Below are 23336 nucleotides of genomic sequence, written 5' to 3'. Positions count from 1 at the left end.
AATGTAATTCCAATCAAAACCCCAAAACTTTTTTTGGTAGAAATAACAAGCTGATTTTAAGGTTCATATGAAGATACAAAGGACCTGGAATAGTCAAAACAATTCTATAAAAGGAAGAGCAAAGTTGGAAAGCTAACACTATCTTTTATTACAAAGCAACAGTAATCAAAACAGTGCAGTAGTGGCATAAAATAAATCAACAGACCAATGTATATATATTTGAATACGACAACTATTTTCCAAAAAGATGCAAAGGCAATTCAGTAAAGAAAGGCTAGTCTTCAACAAATGGTGCTAGAACTACTGGATAGCCATATACAAAAAAACAAACAAAAAGAAAAAAACTACCTTGGACCTACACCTTACATACAAAAATGGGACAAAATGGATCACAGGCCTAAATACAAAACCTAAAACTACAAAACTTCTAGGAGAAAATCTTTGTGATCTTACATTAGGTAAAGATTTCTTAGCTATGACAGCAAAAGAACAAAGTGATAACTCACCTTTCATCAAAATTTAAAACTTTCCTTCAAAAGATACTTTTAAGAGAATGAAAAGACAAGCCATAGACTTCAAGAAAATCTGCAATACACATATCTAATTAAGGACTTATATTCAGTTCTTTATATAAAGAACTCTCAAAGCTCAACAAGAACGTAAACAAGTCAATACAATGATGAGCAGAAGAGCTGAAGAGACACCCCTACAAAGAAGACATATAGACGGCAAAAAAGTTCAAGAAAGAATTCTTAGCTTCATTAGTTTTAAGGCAAATGCAAAATAAAGCCATAATGAAACATTGTTACACTCCTATGAGAATAGCTAAAATTCAAGATTGACTATATCACGTGTTAGCAAAGATATGGAGGAAATGACACCTTCAAAGTTTACTGATGGAAATACAAAATAGTACAATCGCTTCAGAAAACAGCTAGCATTTATTACAAAGTTAATCACACATCTACCGAGACAAAAGGCAATATAGATCCATATATAGATTTGTCAATGAATGTTCACTGCCATTAATTTGTAAAAGCCAAAAGCCAAGAAGCAAACCAAATGATCATAAACAACTGAATGAAAAAAACAAATTGTGGTAATATACATAAAGCGGAGTATCATTCAGAAATTGAAAAGGAAATAACTATAGATATAAAAATAAACTGTAAAATAATTTTGCTGAGTCAAAGAAGTCAGCCATAAAACAAGTATATAATGTATATGATTTCAAATATATAAAACTTTAGAAAAGGTAAAATTAGGGATTTGCCTGGAAAGGGAAATGTTGGGAGAAGCAGAATGAGAGTTTATAAAGAGGCACAAAAAAATTTGGAGGAATAGTCACTACCTTGACTTCGGTGATGGTTTAACAGATGTATACCTTTGTCAAACTTATCAAATTATGCATTTTAAATATATGCAACTTATTTTTTGTCAATTATTCTTCAATAAAGATGTTTTTTAAAAAGTGCATAGTTCCCCAGATCCTACCCCTACACCACCACAGCTGGTTTAAATTTGTCCCATCACTCCAGCAGTTTATTCTCTGGAGGGGATAAAATAAAGTCTCTGAACTAGGGGGAATAATATGCACAATAAGAACAAGAGTACCGAAAAGAAAAACAAGAATATTTAAATACTTATTTACTGACTTCTGTCAAACTGTCAACCAGATGTAAAAACTGAATAAAAACATTTTCAGACATGCCGTCTCAAAATACTTATTCTGATTACCCTTTCATGAAAGCCACAGAGGAAGCATGATACTGAAACATGTATATCAAGAGCACAGAAGCCATGGGAATCAGGAAACATGGAATTCTACCTAAGAAAAAAGTGAAGGGAATCCCAAGGATTATAATTAAGGGAACAATCACGGTAGACAGCTGTGTATTAGGCACAGAGAGGAATTCAAGAATTCCAAAAACCAAATTCAAGGCAAAAAAATTTATGAAATATTTGTGACACTATATATTTTATCTATTCATTCACTATGACTTTATCCCCACCTCTAATCTTAAATTATAAACTCTCTGAGGACAGATTTTATTTTTTGCCATTTTGTCCACTGCTGTGTTCCAAACTTCTAAACCAATGGCTGCTGTCTATTTGGTATGTAATAAAAATTTCCTTAATAAATAAAAATGCTAATTTTATCCTAAGAATCACTATACATAAGTAATTGGCAATAACATTCTATCTCAGTCACCACTTAAGTCACAATGTCAGAAGATTTTAATCTTTTATAGATTTATAGATTCCTATTGGCTAGTCCTAGCAAAAATATTTCCATTTTTCCAAAAACAAAATAAATCTTATTAATTTTATCTAGTTCCCAAATATAATGGAGAAAATTTGAAAAGAATCAGCTGATTCCTATTTCATAAAAATCCCTGGTATAGCACATAGATCCCCAAATCTTTTGATCTCATGTAAATCTGTCAAAAAAAAAAAAAAAAAAACTTTTAGAGCATATGAACAAAAAAAAAAAAAGAATTTTATCTCATTTCATTTAATATTTCATCACCTGGTGCTCTACCTCCTGAAGTAAGGATTCCAACAGCTCTGTTTCTTGTGTCAGAGATGTCTTCTGACCTATTTAAAACAGCAAAAGACCAACATTCAGGCTCATTATTGGTTTAAGAATGAAATTAACTTTCAGTGAACATATTCAATAACAAAGAATCAATTTCAAGTAAGCAAAATTCCTTCATTATAGCTACCCTAAAAAAATTTTCCCAGAGTTTTAAGAGGTCGAATCTAATATTATAGTAGCTTTGATAAGAGGATTTCAGAACCAACCCTAACTACAGTTTTAGACAAAATGCAATATAGGTCTATTAAATTCTTTTAAGAAATACATAATGACAATGTATCTTGTAACGAAATTAATGTTATTGTTTCTTTTAAAGGAATATAAAGAAGTAGAAAAGTATAGTTTTTAATCGATCTACTATTCTGAAATAATTCCTCCCCAAAATTTAACTGCAAACTAAGACGAAGGATGTAGTAAGTGGACAGATGTTTATACTAAATGTCAGCAAAAGGTATGTTCTTTGAACACAATAGGAACCTGTAAAAAAGAATGCCCAGAGAGGAAAATAGTCAAGAAGCTGGAAATAGACAGGGATAAAGGAATTATTATTACAGAAATTGTTTTTATAAAAAAAGAAGAAAGAAGTTGCTTTACATGTTTAAAAAAAAAAAGAAAACAAGATAGGCATTTTCTTTGTAAATCACCAAGTCTGAAGAACTGGAAGCATATTCCATGAAGTCAAAAGTATCAATTTGGTGTAATGTTAATTGATACAGAAGGACAACTAATAGGTAGCACTTGTATTTTTTAAAGCCATCTTATCTTAGCCTATAACAACGCACCAAACTTTACCCTTCAAAGATAGAACCACAAGGAGGCTCAAAGTACATGTACACAAGCAGCATAGAAAACACTCACCCATCAGTGTAATAAGCTTATTCTTCAGCTGTGTGTCTAACCGTGCAATCATCATCTCCACTGCATTTCTAATTTCCCGAACACGCTCATCTTTTGCATTTCTTACAGCTTCTACGTTTCTTTCCTAGAAGATAAACAAGTAAAAAGTTTTAATTGAAGAATTTTTTAAACAGGAATAAACAGACATTACTGCAATCACTGCAATTATTCTTGAATTCAGTTGATTTCCTCTTTAAAAACTGTAAGTCAATAAAACTTAATTGTTCACATCACAGAAAACTCAGAAAAAATTCTTAAAGATAAGCAATTAATGAATAAAGTACATGATATTTTAATACTTAAATAGAAAGATATGTAATTATGAAAAATTGCTTTAAGTAACACATACAAAACATACTCAAACCGCCAAGCATATAGGAAACCACTGTTCAAAAACAAAATATACTAAAGCCAGTTCACTTCATGCAAAATCTTAAAAGAAATGAAAAATTTGAAAAAACCGTATCTACTCTAGTTAACAAAGTTTTAAATTTGTTCCAAAATTAAACACAGAAAGACTGCAGAGTACATACAAATTTTTTAATAGCATACTATCAAAAATAAAAAGCAATCTTTCCTATACTTACTATTATTATAAACAGCACGAGCAATGAGAATCTCAAACTAGAACACCCTCCCTAATGACCAAATTATAAAGTGACAAGAGAAAATAATAGAATAAAAGGCAGTTAAATGAAGGCCAAATAGAAGCCATCCAACTTGTTTGTATTCCAAAATGATTTTGCAGGTAGCATACACACAACTCAAAAACATTATTTTCTGTATAAAGGATGTTATAAATGATGATTTTAATCTTAATTCCTGCTGGAGTGAAATAAAGATGACATCTTAAGTTAGGAATGGTATGCAAACCTCACTAAAAACAACTGTCATTCTGGTAACTTTAAACAAAACATATTCCAAAAGCATATTTAGTACTTAAATGATGCTTATTACATTTTCCCATAGAAATAATACTACATATGGTAAATAGATCACCAAGGCTGTTTGACCCATATAGTATCTAAAGAGCAATGTTACATATTACTCTTTAAATTCTGTAGAGTTCTAATTCAGGACATCAGAAATAGTCCATTCCTTGGTAGCAGAAACTCTCCCAAAAGCTGGGGGTCCAAGCAATGAATGTCTTAATAATTGTAAAAGTCATTATTGATTCTGTTTAGGAGTCAATTATGGACTGTAACAAATAGGTTTATTTAACTCACTCATTGAGTCTCTATTTCTGTATAAGAGGCAATACTCTGGCTCCAACCTTGAAACAGGCAAGAGGTTTGTATGCAGAATTCTCAGCTAGTTTGAAGTTGTGAGAGTGACGATAAATATATCTTAACAAATTTTCAAATCTTAAGTTCAACATCTGATTGATTTATATTATTAAAAATACATAATTATAGACTACAAAAGGGAGAATAAGCTTTTTAAAATTTTTTAATACATTTTTTTGTGGGGGGAGGTCATTAGATCTATTTATTTATTAGTTTTTTTTTTTTTAATGGAGGTACTGGGGATTGAACCCAGGACCTCGTGCATTCTAAGCATGAGCTCCACCATTTGAGCTATACCCTCTCCCCAAGAATAATCTTCTAATAGTAGTCTTACCACTTCTTGAACTAAGCTGATCAGTTCCATGAGACGTCGACGAAGTTTGGCTACCTCTTCATTCACTTTAGTAACATGCTGCTCATAAATTTCCGCCAAAGGTTTAAAGGTATGTCCACCATGCTATTTAAATTAATAAGTAGTTTTAGAACATTTTCAAATACCTCATTTACATTCCTTTCTTAACACTCTATGGATGTTAATGAACTGACAAATAATTTCAATTTTTTATCTCTTGGCTGCCTTTACTTTGTTAAAACAGGCCAGAGCTTGCTTAAAAATCACTTGGCCCATGTAGAAAATCCTTCAAGATTTTAGATAATGGACTTAGCAAAATGTTTACAGTTATCTAGAAATCTTCACTCATTAGAAAGAACCAAAATCCTTAACCATGGCCCAAACCATCTGACACAACCTTATTTGTCACTTTTCTCCTGGTCAGCACTAGCCTTCTTTCACGTCCTCAAACTTTTTCCCACCAGGCCTTTGCAAAAGCAACTCCTTATTCAAAAATAATCCTTTCATCCACCCTCTCCAAATTCTCCACCCACTTAACTCGTACTCATATCTTCAGGCTGACAGGGTCAGGTCCCATGGTTATTCACTCTTATCTTCAATATATACTTATCCTAATATTTATCACAACAGCAATTAAATATAGAACTAGTAGTTTGACATCTGTCTTGTTCATCACTGAACCTGTTTCTAGCACAAATGAACAAATTAGAAAGGTACATGAGGGAAAGACACATGGTACACTATTAGCAAAAGCAATGTAGTACCTGTTCCTCACACCACAAAGAGTTACTGTGGAGACAGAAGGCCCATACAAATTAATCTCACAAATCCAGTTATGTTCAAAGAATAATTTTTGGTAGCTAACAAACTAAAACAAACTTTCTGTCTAATTTTAGTATTGTCATTCACAACTCTTGATTGGTAAACAGAACTTAAATTTCTATTTTAAGAAACCTCCTACAACAGATAAGTCCTTATTAGAATTATGTTGTTCAACCAAGGCACTCAGCAATGGTCTCTAAGAGAAAAAAAGATACGGATTTCTGCACATCCACTTAAAGTATGGAAAAGAATGGTTCCATTGCTTCTTACAAAACTGTTCATTTAAGTACTAAATTGTGAGAACTTACAATTTTTTTAGGTCAGCATATTAGTGTTCAAATTCTAACAGAAAGATGTCTGAATTAAGCTCTACTCAAGCAATTTGCCTGCCATTTTCTCCCTAAAACATGCTGACTGATGCCCAAAAAATGAGCAATTCTCATTGTTAACAAGGACCTCTGTATGTCTACCCACTTTTGCTCCCACCATGACTAACTTTCCCAATCAAGAATCTATTATGTTTATTCTCAAATCTATTTATGCTAATTGTACTTACTACTTTAAATATATAACTTAATTATTAATTAAACAATAAAGACAATTGTAAAATAAAAATTGCTTCTAAAAAAACTAAATGTTTTAGACTTTATAAAGGTAGATTACTTAAAAAAAACTTCTGAATTAAATTGGAAAAAAGAAAATAAGAGATTAAAAAATAAATAAGATCTAGATGTCTGCATTCATATTGTTTCATAAATGTCTACTAATATGTTGTTCTGCTTTAAAGAAACCAAAACTGGAAATCATGGCCAGGATATCAGATCAAATGACCAGAGTATCAGATCGAAGAAAAGACCTTGATCCTACAACAGAAGATTTGCAAATAAATATACATTTTACAGGTTTTCAATTAAAATAAAATATTTATGTAAGGGGTGCACATCCAATACCAAAATCTCCCACAAAAGAAGTTTTTCTGGAACAACAAAAAGTACAATACGTTCTGCTATAAAGTAGATGCATTTAATTTTCATTCTCTAAACATTAGAATATTATTTTCTATTTAAAAACAAGCATTTCAGTGCTTTCTAGACTTTAAAAATATTATGATGAATTTGTTCCACTCACCATTCCTCCCCAAAGTGCACACTGATGGCAGATACATTTCTTACAAGTCCAGCAAAATACACTAAGTTTTTCATGGTGATTTTCACATCTATATGTTATGAAAAAAAGTATAGTTATAAATTAAATAAATCAAAGCTGGAACATAGTTACCTCAACAAATTGCTAACTTTGGGCCAACAGGTCAGTCAGTTTTATACTTGGTCTTAGCCAAAAGGCCAAGAAGCGATAGGTCAGTTTTAAATGACCACATCTTAGGAAATATAAAATGTATCCCATGGCTTCTGTGAAGTAAGCTAAAGAATTGCATGTGAGCACAATTTTTTGAGTATTGTTTTCATTAATCTCTAAGGACTTTACAATCACATGAAAAATGCATACTAGTTTCTAAGTAAAGTATAAAAACATCAATTCCAAGCATCCACATAGATGATAAATTCTACCGTACTACTACATTTCAAGCAAATCAGATTATTGTGCCCATACCTACATGAGCATGTATGCATGCATAAATATTTTTTCTACATGTGGCCAAAGTTAACAATAACCAAGAAACATGTGATAAGTTGCACAATACCAGATTCTCATCAGAAATGAACAACTCAATTTTAAGAAGTTTTCCCTTAAACTGAATATTCACATGCAACAGAATAAAGTTGGACATGGTTATTAACTGAACTGTCTGCCCCAAATTCCTCCATTGAAGTCCTAATGTAACTATATTTGGAGGTAGGGCCTTTAGAGAGGTAATGAAGGTTAAATGGGATCACAAGGGTGGAGCCCTAACACAACAGGACTGATGTCCTTACAAGAAAAGAAAGACAGCAGGAATGTGCACTCACAGAAACAAGGCCACACAGCAAGAAAGAGACACATCAAGTCAGAGAGGCCTCATCAGAAACCAACCCCAACAATACCTTGACCAGCCTCTGAAACCACGAGAAACTAAATTTTTATTGTTTAAGCCGAGTCTGTGGTATTGTTACGGCAGCCCTAGTGGACAAAAATCTTTCACTTATTTCATATTCAAAAATTAACTCAAAATGGATCAAAGACCTAAACATAAGACCTAAAATTGCAAAACTCTTAAAACACAGGGGAAAAGCTGCACGGTATTGGTTTCGGCGATGATTTCTTGGATATGGCACCAAAAGCATACACAAAAGTGAAAACAGACAAACTGGACTACATCAACATTAGTAACTTCTGTACATCAAAGGACACAATGAAAAGAATAAAAGGGCAATCTATGGAATGAGACAAAACAGCTGCAAATCATGTATCTGATAAGGTGTTTATACCAAAAGTAGAAAAGAACTCAAACAAACAAACCCCACCAAAAACAAATAAAAACAATTAAAATATGGGCAACATATAAATAGACGTTTCTCCAAATACATACAAATGGCCAACAAGCATATGAAAAGATGCTCAACATCCTAATCATCAAGTAAATGCAAATCAAAACCACAATATTTCCTCATACTGATTTGCATGGCTGTCATCAAAAAAATAGAAAACAGATGTTGTCAAAGGTGTGGAGAAATTGGAAACTTGTACACTGTTGGTGGGAATGTAAAACAATACAGCTGCCATGGAAGACAGTATGGAGGTTCCTCAAAATATTAAAAGCAGAATTACCATATAATCCAGCAATACCACTTCTGAGTATAAATCCAAAAAAACTGAAACAAAGTTTGGAACAGATGAACACTTATGTTCACAGCAGCTTTATTCGCAATAGCCACGAAGTGGAAGCAATCCAAGTGTCTATCAATGGATGAATGGATAAACAAAATGTGATACATACACATAATGGAATACTAATCAGCCTTAAAAAGGAAGGAAATTCTAACATATGCTAAAACGTGGATGAACCCTGAAGATATTATGCAAAGTGAAGGAAGACAGTCATAAAAAGACAAATACTGTATGATTTCACTTATGTAAGTACCCAAAATGGTCAAACTTTTAGAAGTGGAAAGTAAAATTGAGGTTGGCAAGGGATGGGAAATGGGAAATTATTATTTAATTGATTGAGAGCTATAGATGAAAAAGTTCTGGAGATTTGTTGTACAACAATGTACACACACTTAACACTACTGAACTGTACACTTGAAAATGGCTAAGATAATAAATTTTATGTTATGTTTATTTTACCACAATTAAATTTTTTTTCTCTTGCCTATAAAGAAAAGCCTTTTCACTGATGAATTACTGAGCTTAGAGAAAATACCTAAATAGGTCTGAATCTTATAGTTCTCATTTGTAAGTAATCTGAATATCAAACAGGAAATTGATCAAAGTATGAAAAAACATCATATTAGATACTGTCTGAAAGCTAACTCAGCATGACTTCCACATAACCAAATTTAGAATATAGCTTTTACAATACAGGAAATTTATCAGAACAATTAATCAATGGCCTATATGCAGCTTCAGCAAACCCAAGGAGGGGTGCCCATTAGGCATCAAGAGGCAAAGAAGGGAGATCAGTGACTAGCAAATTGTGGCAGTTCCACAGTTTACAAGGGCTTTAATAAAAGAAGTCAGTCAAGAGTTAGGAGAGTCTTTCCAAATAGATAACCTACACCACGCCAGAAGAAAATTACCTAAGTGTTCACCTACGAAAATTAGAAGAAACTTTCAATAGTGTCATTAAAATAACACATGGCAAAATCTATGAAACATTTAAAGAAACTGAGAACCTACTTGTCCTTTTCATTTTCTTCATGTTTGGTGAGACTGCAGAGTTGAAGGGTATCAAGCTGCTGTGTTACTTCTTCTGCCCAACGACAGTTTACTAGTTCTCGTAGCTGGAGGGGAGCACTGGAGAGAAAATTTATGTATGTGTTCTCTCGTTCAGGAATTTGAGATCATTTTCTAAAACACATCTCAAAGGTAAATACTGAGGTTATGGATGTGTTAATTGACTCAATGGCGAGGGGATCCCTTCACAGTGTATATATATATTAAATAAGTACTTCATACACTTTAAATCTCTTTCAATTACGTGTCAATAAAGCTGGGAAAAAATCATGAAGAAAAAATAAACACATTACTCACAACAGAGCTCACAATCATATTCATACCATATTACTACCAAAATGGTAACAGACACAATGAAAAGTATGATTTATAACTTATTTTTACATTAATGTATCATCTACAAAAAAAACTGAATAAAAAAATTAGCAATTCAGATTACAGATAAAATTTTCAATTCCTTAGTCTAAAGCTATACTGTTCAAAACGATAGCCACTAGCCACAAGTGACCATTTAAAATAAAATTCAAATTAATTAAAAAAAAATTTTATTACATAGTCACCCTAGACGTACTTCAACTGCTCAGTTGCCACATTGTACAGCAAAGCTACAGAACATTTCCATCACTACGGAAAGCTGTATTTGATAGAGCTGGTCTGGTCTTCTTAACAGTTAACAGAAAAATGTGAACAATACATGAAGAAAAATGGCAAAAGATATGAAAAGGTAGTTTAAGAAAAAAAGAAATTATAAATGGCTAAAAATGTTTCAAAAGATATTCAATTTCAATCATTTTTTAAAAGGCATGTCTTAAGTGAGATATAATTTTTCACTTAGGAGACTGACAAAAAATGACCAGTAATATCCAGTTGGCAAGAATGTGTGAGGGAAAGGCATTTTCAATATCTATCATTAGGAACATAAAATGGTAAAAATGTAACCAAGCAGGACCCTATGGGGCCTTCCTGGGACAGATACCTCTCCCACATCCTCTGTGTAGCTTCTTTCTGAAGTATCTAGATAATAGTATCTGATGCACACTTCCTGAGTTGTTGTACAAATGCTGCTAAAACCACCACCAAATGGAAGAAATTAACTACTTGATGATCATGAGCCCCCAGATCGACAGGCGCCTAACCACCCTGTTACCTCCACTTCCACCAATCAGAGAATTGTGCACAAGCTAATCACATACCCTGCGAACCTCCACCCTCACCTGGGTTTTAAAAATAGTTTCCTAAAATAAAACCCTTTGGGGAGTTTAGGGTATTTTGAGAATAAGCCACTCATTCTGCCTGCTCAGCCTTGCAATATACTTTTCTACGCTCCAAACTCTGATGTTTTGGTTAGTTTGGCCTCACTGTGTGTAGAGCACAGGAATTTGTGTTCAGTAACAAAAACCTTTTCTTCAGTGCAATCTGGCATCATTATTTGAAATAACCAAAAATGGAAACAACCTAAGTGTCTCTCAATATAAATATAAATAATTCAATGTATAGTCTTACAGTGGATTATTATTCATTTATTTTAAATAACATGTATATACTATTAAGAAAGGTACCATCTTATTTTACATGGAAAAAATAAGCAAACAGCAAAATAATATTACATTATTTGTGTATTTTAAGACAAAATTTATATGTATACATCTCAGTATACACACAGAAAAATGTCTAGAAGAACAGATACCCAAACGTAAGTTTCTTCTGAAAGTGTTATTTCATGAAAAGATCAGATGGAAAGTATCAGAATCAGGAAGCCTTTTTATTACTATCCAGATTTTTTTTAACAGAAACCTTTTAATTTTTTAATTCAAAAAGTAAATTGAGAAGTTACACAATCATTTTCCAAAAGAAGCTAAACAACATAATGTATTCTACATAGTTCTAAGTCAGATAAATTATTCTGCATTTCTTTATATAGCTAGACTGCTCATTTTCTTTTTAACTGTATTTCACAAAGAGGAGAAATGTGGCACACTGCAGATAGAACTTTGAGTATTAGGGCACATTCTGACCCCATCACCTTACTATTTTCCAAATTCACAAGTAATCATAGCAAAATACTTACCGGCAATGAGGACACTGAGCTCTCTGCTCTGTCAGCCAGCGCTAAGGAGACAAAAAAATTAGATTCTGATTGCAGAAACACCATTACTTTAATTTGTACATATCAAATACTTACATACAAAATTTAATGAGTTTAACTCTCTAGTGCCTGCATTAATTATAGAGATACTTATAGAAATAGCAGGCTATCTGACTCCTCATTATCATGACAAGGATAAACTTTCAAAGGGACAGAACTCATTCTAAAATAATTATTAAAATGCTGTTCTCTCACAGGAAAGAAAGTGATTCTAGGACTATCTGGATCTCACAAGGAATAATAGGATATTATAGGACTATCTGGATCTCACAAGGATAATCTCCACAAAGATAATAATGATACTGTTACCACCATCCCCCAAAATAAACCACTGTGATCTTTTACTTCTAACTAACCCCCAATAAAATCTCCAAGAAATTTTAAGGTACTACTAAATTCCTTTTTGAAAAGCAAACTAATTTTAAAGAATATACATCATGGATATATAAATTATGCCTAAAAACACGAATAACCAATACAGCAAAATTTTGTCTTAAAAGACAGTAATTTAAACATCTACATAAACTTGGTTTCCTCATAATTATAAAAAGGTTTTACAAGAGAATAATATCTCCACTAAATCTTAGATTTTACTAAACCTTAGATTCTATCAATTTAACCATTTTAGTTATTACTGGGTATGGAGCAGTTTTATACCATATACAATGGAGATGCTATGATTTTCTGAATATCTTTCGAAAAACAAAAAAGCTCCACGGTTAAATATTTTGTTTTAATTGTAAATAGCTTCTTACATAAATAAGTATATTTATGTAAATAAATATACTACTCCCCAGGAAACCTTAAAGAACATTAAAAGACCAAACAGGGAAAAATGTACTTCATAGCACAGAAAATAAACCTGGAAGAAAAAGAAAATGGATGGAAAAGGATTCCATTCTTAATAAACTTGAACATTATTCCTGAGCAAAGCAAGATATAGGTCAGGTTTCTTTCCCTCAGACAATGCTCTGCTAAAGTCAGAGCACTCCTCCAGGACTGGTCCTCTCCAGTTTCATCTGTCTCACCCTAGGGGATCCAGCAAGATTAAGCCTTTAAATACGTTTCCCCTCTCTGCAGAGGATATTCTTCAACACTTCCCTTCAACTAGATTATCATGGCTTATTCTTTAGATTTCAAATTATATGTCACTTCCTCCAGAAAGCTCTCCCTGCCTGCAGACTATTTTAAATATCACTACCATGCTCTACCACAGCAACCTATACTTCTCCTTTCACTATATCTGTAACATTTTATTACACTGACTTATTGGTTGGTCTCTCCTGCCCTGCTAGACTACGAGTTCTAGACAGGTTGAGACTATGAGAGGGAATGATCAATCCATATTTTTAAATATGTCCCACCCTTCCAGTAAAAACAGGCTTATTGCCGCATATATACCACTCTTGGCATCGTATTTGTGTATCTGCTTATACCGTCCCTCCCTCCATGTGCTGTCCCATGGGAATGTCCATTGATACATCTATAAAACTTTCCTGCCTATCCCAGGTTAGTGATCTCTCCTTTCCCTTCTCTTAATATTTGTGGCATTTTTAACTTGTGTTCTATAATCTAATTTAATCACAAAACAAATATGGCAATTTTAATCCTATGGGGAAAAACAATTTTTCTACCAAACCAAAACCAAAGGTAAGAACAAGTGATACAATATTAAAGAAACACTTTTACAGCAATTCTCCCACATTTAATTTAAGAATAATTTCTTGGGGTAGTGGGTATAGCTCAGTGGTAGAGCACATGTTTGGTGTGCACAAGGTCCAGTTCAATCCCCAGTGCTTCTTTGCAGGGGGTGGAGGGAAGAAGAATTTCTCTCTTTCATTAAAATGGGATTAATCACAAGCTTGAGACATTATTTAAACCTGAGTCTGAGCTTGGAAGCTCTGGCACTTACTATGTGACACCAGACACCTGACCAAGCATAAGCCTCCTCATATGCAACAAGAGAATCAACATTCCTACTTTGCAAAACTGTTCAAGGGAAATGCTCAACGAAAACCTAAAAAACCAAATTCAATGCTATATTATAAAGATTACACATCATGACCAAGTGGGATTAATTCCTGGGATTCAAAGACAGTTTAACTTGCAAAAATCATTCAATAAAATACATCATATTAAGAAAATAAAAGAAAAAACCCACATGATCATCTCAGTGGATAACAGAAAAGGTATCTGACAAAATCTAATATCCTTTCACCTGAGATAAAAACACTTAAGAAACAGGAACAGAAGGGAACTTTCTCAACTTGAAAAAGTTCATATATAAAAAACCCACACTGAACACCACACTTAATGGTGAAAGACTGAAAACTTCTCACAAAGTTAGAGGACTCACATTTCCTGATTTCAAAATTTACTACAAAGCTACAGTAAATCAAAATAGTCTGGTGTTGGCATAAGGACAATGAAATAGAATACAGAGCCCAGAAATAAACAGAAAAGGACAAATATTCTATGATTTAATTTTTATGAGGTACTTAAACTAGTCAAATTCATAGAGAAGAAGGAATAGTGGTTTCCTGGGGTTCAGGGAGACAGTAATGGATAAAAGTAATGAAAGTATATACCCTTGCCTTTTCCTGATCTTAAGGGAAAAGATGAGGTACTACTATATACTTATGAAAACGGCTAAAATTCAAGACTGAACATACCAAGAGTTGCCATTAAAGTGGAAGAATTGGAACCCTTATTTGCTGCTGGTGAGAAAGTAAAATGATAGTTATTTTTGAAAACAGTTTGACAATTTGTTAAACAGTTAAACATACACCTATCACATGATCTAGCCATTCCATTCTTATCTACTCAAGAGAAAAGAAAGCATAAGCCCATTCAAAGACCTGCATACAAACGTTCATAGCAGTTTTCCGTGTACATGCCAAAAATTAGAAGCAACCCATATGTCCACCAACAGGCTAATGGATAAACAAATTATGGCATATGCCTACAATGAGATACTACTAGTCAGCCATAAAAAGGAGTATTATTGATACACACTATATTGATGCATCTCAAAATAATTTTGCTGGCTAAAAAAAGCCAGATCAGTAAAAGTACATATTGTAAGATTCCATTTATATAAAATTCTAGAAAATGCAAATTTATCTACAGTGATAGAACACAGATCACTGGCTGCCTGGGAACAAGACAAGTAGAGGGAGAGATTACCAGAAGAGGCACAAGGAAACTTTGAGGGATTACAGATGTGCTTATTACCTTGGCTGTGGGGATGATTTTTCAATCTGTCAAAACTTATCAAATGGCATATTTTAAATATGTGCAGTTTATTGTATGTCAAGTATACGTAATTTTAATAGGCTGCAAAATTTAAAACAAAACAAAGTCAATAATTATAGGCAAACATAAATTGTTACCAATGCTCAAAATAAAGCAAGCATCAAAAAAAAACAAAAACAAAAACAAAAACTGGATGGAAAAGATGTGAGCGAAAAAAAAGGGGAGAAAATACAAACTAGGAACTGGTAATGAGAGAAAATCAAATGAATGTAGCTAGACAAATGAAGTCCTGGCCTGAAAACACAGCCAATGCCACTGCCTTTCGGTATGTGTGTGGAAGCACCAGAGTCATGGGTAGACTGCCAGCCTGGGAGTGAGCCCAGTCCTCGTCTGTCACCACAATTAGATGACTTAGGGCAAGTCTATTCACGGGTCTGGACCTTAAGTTTGTTAAAATGACACAAATATTTGGACTTTCAAAGATGGTTCAATTTCTGTGGACAAATGAACAGAGATGGAATGGAAAAGAAGGAAAAGCATTCAAACAATGCTACAATTTGGTTGGGTGGAGCTCTCAGCTTCTCAAGGACTTTGCTCCTGTAGTTACTCCTCGTCTCTTCAGCATTATTAGCTATTCTCTCTCTGCTGGTTCAGTCCCAGCAGGATAAATCTCCTTAAAAGATGACTCTCAACATCCCGTCAACCCACTGCCTTATTTCTCCCCTTTACCACAAGATTCTCTGACAGTGTTTATACTTGCTGTCTCATTCTCCTCCCACTCTCTGACATTAAGTTTTTGCTCCCAGTGCAGTCCACTGAAACTATTTATCAGGGTCACCAATAATCTATATATTCTCAAATCCAATGGTCAGTTCCCAGGCTAGAACCTATGACACAACTAAACTACTCCTTTCTGTAACATGTTTTTCAACTGAATCCTGTGACACTTCATTCACGGCTCCTTCTTGTTATCTTCCGCTGAATCTTCCTCCTCCTAACATCTAAATGTTGAGTGAGTTCATATCTAAAAATCTCTTCCCTTAGGAGGTAATCTGGTGATCTCATTCAGTCTCTGGCTTTAATTACTATCTATATCCTAATAATTCAGTCTAACATCCCCTTCCTCAAAGCCAGATTCATATTTCCAACTGCCAACATCTCTAATTAGGTACATAATAAACATCTCAAACTTGCCATGTTAAAAAAAAAACAAAACTTCTGTATCAATAGCCTACCCAAATCTGCTCCTCCCCAAGTTTTTTCTACTTCAGAATGGAAAACTATTCGTTCATCCAGATGCTATAAAAAAAATTTCATCTCATCTGTATGAAAATCCATTGGTTCTACTTTCAAAACATACCCAGAATTGCCCCATCTTTTTACTACCTCCACTGTTACCATTCTGATCTAAACCACCATTCATTTTTCACAAATAAGGCACATCCTAACTGTTCTCTTCACTCTCTCCTACCTGCCTACAGTCCACTTTCCACACAGTAGCCAGAGTGATAGCTTTCAAAACATTGATTTCTTCAAATCACTCAAAAGCTTTCAATGGCTATCAGCACACTTAAAATAAAATCCAAGGTCTTTACCAAGGCCCCTAGCTACATCTTCAAACTCATTTCCTTTCCCTCTTTCCCTCTGTTCACTCAACTGCAACTATACTAACTTCTTTGCTATTTCGCAACACACTAAACACATTTCTTTCTCAGGGCCTTTGCCCCTTCTGATTCCTCTGCCTGCAACTTTCTTTCCCTAGACATTCCCATCACTCCTACATTTCATCTTGGTCTCTGCTCAAAAGTCATCTCTTCATTGAGACCTTCCCAGATTACCCTATCTAAAATAGCTACCAACCTGCCTGTGTCCTCCTCAAAGTTCCCACTCTATACCCTTGATCAGTTTCATTTATTCTATGAAGAATATCTAACAGATAGCTATTTACTTTTTTGTCTATATCCCAACTAGTAAATTAGTCAATTCCTAAAGAAGTCAATGCCTAACTCCAAGTAGGTGTACGATTAATATTTGTTGGCTGAATGAACAAACAAATAAACGGTGCATTCAGGAACCAAGACAGTTCTAAAAAGAAAGGTCAGAACCATATTATCCAGATGGTCTGAATATAAGCCTAACATTCTTGGACTTTATCCTTCAGGCAATAACTCTGAGGCTTCTAGGAGAGAAAATAAAATGACATTACTGGAAAACATCAATATGGTAGCAAGATATAAAATAGACTAGAGATAAGAAAAAACTCAAGACAGAGAGATCAGGTATATGGTAACTATGATTACCTAAGCATGAGGTAATAAATTCTATATTTCTCTATTAGAAAGGTAATAATAGGAATGAAAAAGTAGGACAGATATAACTGACACTAGGAGATAACTGACAAGACTTAAAAATCACTGGCGTCAGAGGTTTCAGGTTTGAGTGACTGGTGGAAAAGAGCAAAAAAAGAAGTCAAAAAGAGCCAAGTTGAGAAAAATAATAGGAAGAATTTGATCTGGAACAAAGTTCGAGATGCTGGAAGGATAATCAGATAAGACATTTATAGGTCAATGTTGAATGAATAGATTTAGGAGCCAGACAGAGATGATAGCTAAACCTGTAGGAGTAAACCAAATTTCTCAAAGTAAATGAAAATTTCCCAGAAACTTCATAATAGAGAATGCCAGCAGCAGTATTTCAGAAATAAATGCTTTCAAGGAACAGGAGGAGGAAGAATTAACAGTGAGGAAATGAAGAATCAATGAGGTATAAGGTAATAACCAGGTCATATGTGTATACCGGACCTTCATCAAAAGAGCTGAGTCCAGATCCACTCTACCAATTAATTAACTACTGTGATGGAGGTCAATCACTTAATTTCTCTAGCTTCGGCTTCACCGTTTATAAAATATAAATAATGGTGTGTGTATTCGTTGCTGTTTTTACAATACAGTAATACCTTACAAGTGGAGAGCACATTTTAGTTTCTAAATTATTTTTCAGCTTATTTCATTTAATGCCCCAGCCATCCTGTGAGACAGATCTTGTTATCCACATTCTGTAACTGAGAAAACAATGCTAAGAAGGAAGGATCAAGTCTCTCCGTTGATGAGTGGGGAGAACCAGCATGGCATGTACTTAGGTCTTCTGCACGTGGTGAAGTGCCTAAGAATACAGCCTCTAGAGCCAGACCGCTAAGTTCAGATCCAGCTCCATCACTTACTAACTGTGTGACTGGAAGCAAATGATTTAAATATTACAGTTATTACTCTTGACAAAGGGAGATTTACCTTCCTCAGGCAGGAATAAGGAACTACAAAGAAATTCTGAGGTGAAAAGCATGTTAGATGACTGACCTTCTCAGTAAAGGAATAATCTACCAAGAGTAATGTGGGCAGGGGCAGCTTTCAACTGTGGCCTGCAGGTGTGCTGCTGAAGCCCCACACACAACCAAAGTAAGTTCTTCTGCTTCACATCTTACACTTTTTCATAGTTTTGTTTGTGGGGTTCACCTACATTCAACTTTTAAAGCCACTGGATTCTATTCATCTTTAAGGTCTCTTTTATCTGTAAGATTAAACAATTTTATTTTTTGTCTTTGAACCCATTACTAGCTTTTTCTCTAGCTCACCCATCAAACAAGTATAAACCCTCCCTCCTGAGTCTCACAGCACTTTATGAGTGCCTCTTTATGACACTACCCATTCTTCAATATAAACACAAAGTCCATTCTCTCAATTAGATTTAAGCTCCTGCAGAGCAAGCATTTTCATCATTTATCTTAGTATCCCTCAACCCCAAACAAAATGCAGGCAAGCACTTTACAAGTACTTGTTACATGTGCAGTTGAGTTAATAATATAAACATACTACAACTACACTGGGCTTTGGTTTCCAGAAATTTCATGGCAATTATCACTTGATCATCATTCCTCTCTATAATATTAAGCAGTGTATGGGCTCCCTATTTGGAACATTCATCTAAGACATTTTTTAAAAGGGCATAAAATGTAAAATAAGAAAATGGTTAATTCTTACGATATATTTCTATATATACTAAGTGCATGTAAAAAGAAATACAGCTTACCCTGATGCAGCTGAAACAACAAAGCTTGGAGCAATGAGGACACAGGCGTGCATCCCGCAATTTCTCCATACAAATGAAACATCTGAAAACCTCAGCAATGCTCTGAAAATAATAAAAGATGTAGGGTTCACCAGATTAGGCTATTGAATCAAGAATAAAAAACGTACTTGAAAATAATTCACTAGACATTTAGATTTATTTTGAGCTGATAATATCTCAGTTTTAACTACATTCCATATCCTGACTTGGTTAGTCAAGGTCCAGGGTACCTCAGAACATCTCCTAGGGAAAAAATGCTTCCTTTTTTCTAAGCTTCACAATGGTTCTATTCTAAGGAAAGAATATGAAATGCAAACACAGACTTAAGCACATTTTCACTGAAGCATTAATTATAATGGCAAGAATCTGGCTATAGCCCAAATGTTGAAATATTAAATGATGTTAGTTACCATAGATTATGAGAGTCACTAGAAATATTTTTGAATTATTTAATGATCAAGAAAATCCTTATAATGTACAATAGTAAGGGGAAAAAAGGCAAACTATATGACTGAATGAACAATACGAATTTTTAACTTTTTCTGCAATTTCCCCAAGGGAGATGGACTGCTTTTATAATTTTTTTAAGTTTAAAAAGATACATTAATGGCAGCGTACCCTGGTCAAGAGAGAAACTATGTGATTCAGAATCCACAAAGTGGAATTTCTGCCATGATGCTGCAACCTACTAGCTACTTATTTGAGCCTGAAACTGCCCCTTTTGAGAATTTTGGTTGTAACTCCATGAAGGCTTCAGGAAGAAAACAAAATTACGCAAATAGAAAAAACAATATTATCTTTGCTAACCTCAGATAAGTCAACTTAGGGAGTATCTGACAAGAAAACAATTATAATAAAATGTAGGTTATTACACATTTCAAATTTATTTTTACAGTACTCACATTTATTTTTACTCCATTCCGGGGGAATTGAACTCTCCTAAAAGCAAGGTAAGGTTACAAAACCTTTATAATACTTTCACATGAGGAATTAAGGAGAAAATTACTTATGAGTCTAATCATGACTCTGCAGGACCAGAAAGAACCTGTGAGATGCAGATGCTGGGGGGTGGACAATAAGACCATTGGATGAACTAGCTTCAAGTGGAGTCGTCCCTTACTAAGAAGCAAGGATTTAGTATTTTACTAATTGGAAGGCTCAAAATTTGATAACCATTATATAATTATGCACAATAAGCAATCTTTTTTTATGTTCCTAGCCTTAACGTAAACATCTCAAATGTTTGAAATCACAGTTTACAAGAGTCAAGTGTAAAAAGAATAGGTTGATTCGGAAAACCACAGAGTATATCCTCATTTAGTCTAGTAAGGGCAGATGTCTACAAAATGCACCACTGGGAGGGAATGATTATTCATTCGGAGGGAGATTTGGATCCTTGCTTGAACTCGTTAAGAATTGGTAAGGAGTCGCAGGGCACGTCCATCTAATGAATTTGCAGTTTTGCTCTGAACAGGCTATAGTTTGCAAACACCCTGTGGGGAGGAGTACCGGTGCAAAGACATCCTGAAATCATCAGGATACGCACCACTCGAAAGCGGCAACGGTCAGAGCGCAGGGCACCCAGAGGGCTGCAGAATGAGCACAGCGTCCTCCGCGCTGGGCCAGCGCTTTCCTCAGCTGCAGCGGTGGGGTGGGGGTGCCCTACGAGAAAGTGGACCAGGGCAAGGCGCCCCGAATAAAGAACGCTCAACGGGTGGCAAGAGTGACTAACCACCACCCTTCTCAACCCCCCTCACCTCCACGCTCTGTTCATCCATTGCCTCCGGCTCTCGGCGGGGGCCTCGACGACCCGCGAAGCCCGTGGTCTGACCTATTAGGCGCCGGCCCGAGGTCGCCAGGTCAAATCGCCGAGGAGAACAGCCAGGCGCTCACGTCAGGGGCCTCTGACGACCGCCCCACCTGCGCGCCCCATCGCTTCAGGTTCGGCGCCAGCTACCCCCACTTCGCCATTTTTATCCGCGCGCCCGCCCTAGGGCGCAGTGGGAGAGTGAGCGGTAGCCGCAGCTTCTTTCCTCCCGGCTCACTGGCCCGCCAGCGACCGCGAGGGAACCTCGGCCCACGTGATGCGGGCGCGCGCGTAAGGAACCGCTGCTGGAGCCCGGCGGCGCTTGTCTCAACTAAGAAGGTGCTTCAGTGAATTCGCGAGCACCAACGGTAACCAGGGCAGCGGAAGGCGCGGTCTGAGGAAAGGCGCGGCGCGCATGCACGCATGCGCGCATGCCGCTGCGCTAAGGGAGGGGACCAGAGAGGCGGCGCCTAGTTCCCGCGGTGCGGGGGCGCACACGAGATTTGGCGGCTCGCTGCCGCAGGGTTGCGTGCGGTCGGCCCCGGCCAACGCATGCTCCCCTGCGCCCCGCCCCCCTCAGGGTGGAGGGGCGGCGCTCCACCCGTCTCAAACGTTTGCGCGCCAAACCCTGGAGCCACCTGGAGTGTTTGTGGAAAGTACGGTCTCTGGAGCCACACCCCTAGGTATTCGGGCTCCGCGGTTTTGGGTGGGACTCCACGAAATCAGTGTTTTAATCAACTACTCTCTGTGATTTGGCTGCAGGTGGCCTGAGGCCCGCGCCTATGAGAAACGTTAGTGCAAAGGATTCGTGGCTAGTGGTTCTTTCTCGGAGAGCAAGCCCAGATTCTGGGAGTTTTAAGACTTCCGCCGCACCTACTGAAGCAAAGCTCCAGATTGTGAAGCCTCGAGTGGTAGTTTCATTTTGGGGATGGGAGGATAGGACCACGGATGGTGTGTAGAAGTCGGACCCACACCACACCACATTCGCCCTACCATTTCTTGCAGCTTGAGTGAACTGTCGCCATGGAAAATTAAGGAGTATCAGCTGTATTCAGCTTCCCTATATTGGCGTCTGCTTTCTACAATTTTCTAGCGTAAGAAATGTTTAAAGAGTGCAGGAACTGAAGGTGTGAGACAAAGGACATACATCAGATTCTTACTTTGAATTTAATTTTTCCTTTCCAGTTTGTTGCAAACAGCTGTTACATTTAACCCAACCTTGAATGCACATGAAGAGAATCAAGAATCATCTAGGAACAACTTCTTGAATATCAAAGCATTGGGACTTTCTTACAAGGTAGTGAGCAGTAACAATTTTTTTAACTACATAAGCCGTGGACAAGTGTCATTTGGAAGATTAGTCTGTACCTGAAAAATTCTTGCACGAAAATTTATGGTGTTGGAACTACATAGAGATGGTCGCATAACACCTTTTATACTAAAATTTTAATAAAGGTTAATGGTTAATTTTATGATACGTTAATTTTACCTCAATTAAAAAAATTATTTGTGGAACACCTGGGATGCAAAGAGTAACATAACAAGAAGTGGTCTTTGCAACCCAGCATAGTAGAAAACAAGACAAATTAGTGTATGATAAATATTAAAAATAGGTTCTTATACTAATAGATACATTTGATCAAGGTCCTCAAAATGTCTAAAGACTTGTTGAAATAGTTCATAATAGTGGAAAATTAGGAAACATGTACAAGTTACCAGTGTTAAACTGGTTGTGCTTTCAATCCGGAGAAAACCTAGTTAGGGGTCATTGCTTGCAAGCACAAAGTCAGATTCTGGCTAACTTAAGCAAAAAGGAATTTAGTTGGCAGGATATTAAGCTAACCTGTGTGCTTAAGAAAACTGTGATCTGCTCCATCAGAATTCCTTAAGGAAAGGCTGAGCTTGCTGCCCTTCCCCTAATCCCACCCCCAAAAATGTCTCCTGACTTGTGTGTTACACAGCTTAAATGCTATCAGTGAGGAACTGGTAAAAATTATAGTAAATTTATATATACAGCTGTTCAAAAGAATGGCAGAGGTGTGATATGAAGACACCCAAATATATTTAAAATGAAAAAAAGAATTACCTCCCTTCAAAAAATAAATTTAAAAAAATTTTTTAGTGAAAAAAAGAAAAACCGAACTGTAGCTATAGTA

General features: G+C 35.6%; 1 protein-coding gene across 2 annotated transcripts in view; it reads right to left on the bottom strand.

Annotated features, from left to right (window-relative positions):
* Nucleotides 1–21563, bottom strand: part of TRIM37 (tripartite motif containing 37) — a 101312-nt gene extending 79749 nt beyond the window's left edge. The window contains exons 1-8 of one of the 2 annotated variants that reach the window (XM_045513757.2): nt 21131–21563; nt 19335–19436; nt 11919–11959; nt 9794–9910; nt 7085–7172; nt 5117–5239; nt 3458–3581; nt 2531–2598 (exon numbers count right to left, since the gene is read on the bottom strand). In XM_045513757.2, the coding sequence (XP_045369713.1) occupies nt 2531–2598; nt 3458–3581; nt 5117–5239; nt 7085–7172; nt 9794–9910; nt 11919–11959; nt 19335–19436; nt 21131–21151 (684 nt within the window). In that variant the 5' untranslated portion in view covers nt 21152–21563. The remainder of the gene's footprint in view (nt 1–2530; nt 2599–3457; nt 3582–5116; nt 5240–7084; nt 7173–9793; nt 9911–11918; nt 11960–19334; nt 19437–21130) is intronic. The other variant, XM_010951041.2, reaches the window with a different exon arrangement.
* Between the last annotated feature and the right edge of the window lie 1773 nt (nt 21564–23336).

Source organism: Camelus bactrianus, chromosome 16, assembly GCF_048773025.1.
Source record: "Camelus bactrianus isolate YW-2024 breed Bactrian camel chromosome 16, ASM4877302v1, whole genome shotgun sequence".
Classification (NCBI taxonomy): domain Eukaryota; kingdom Metazoa; phylum Chordata; class Mammalia; order Artiodactyla; family Camelidae; genus Camelus; species Camelus bactrianus.
Note: the sequence above shows the minus strand (reverse complement) of the source record. Positions and strands in the feature narration are given on the sequence as shown.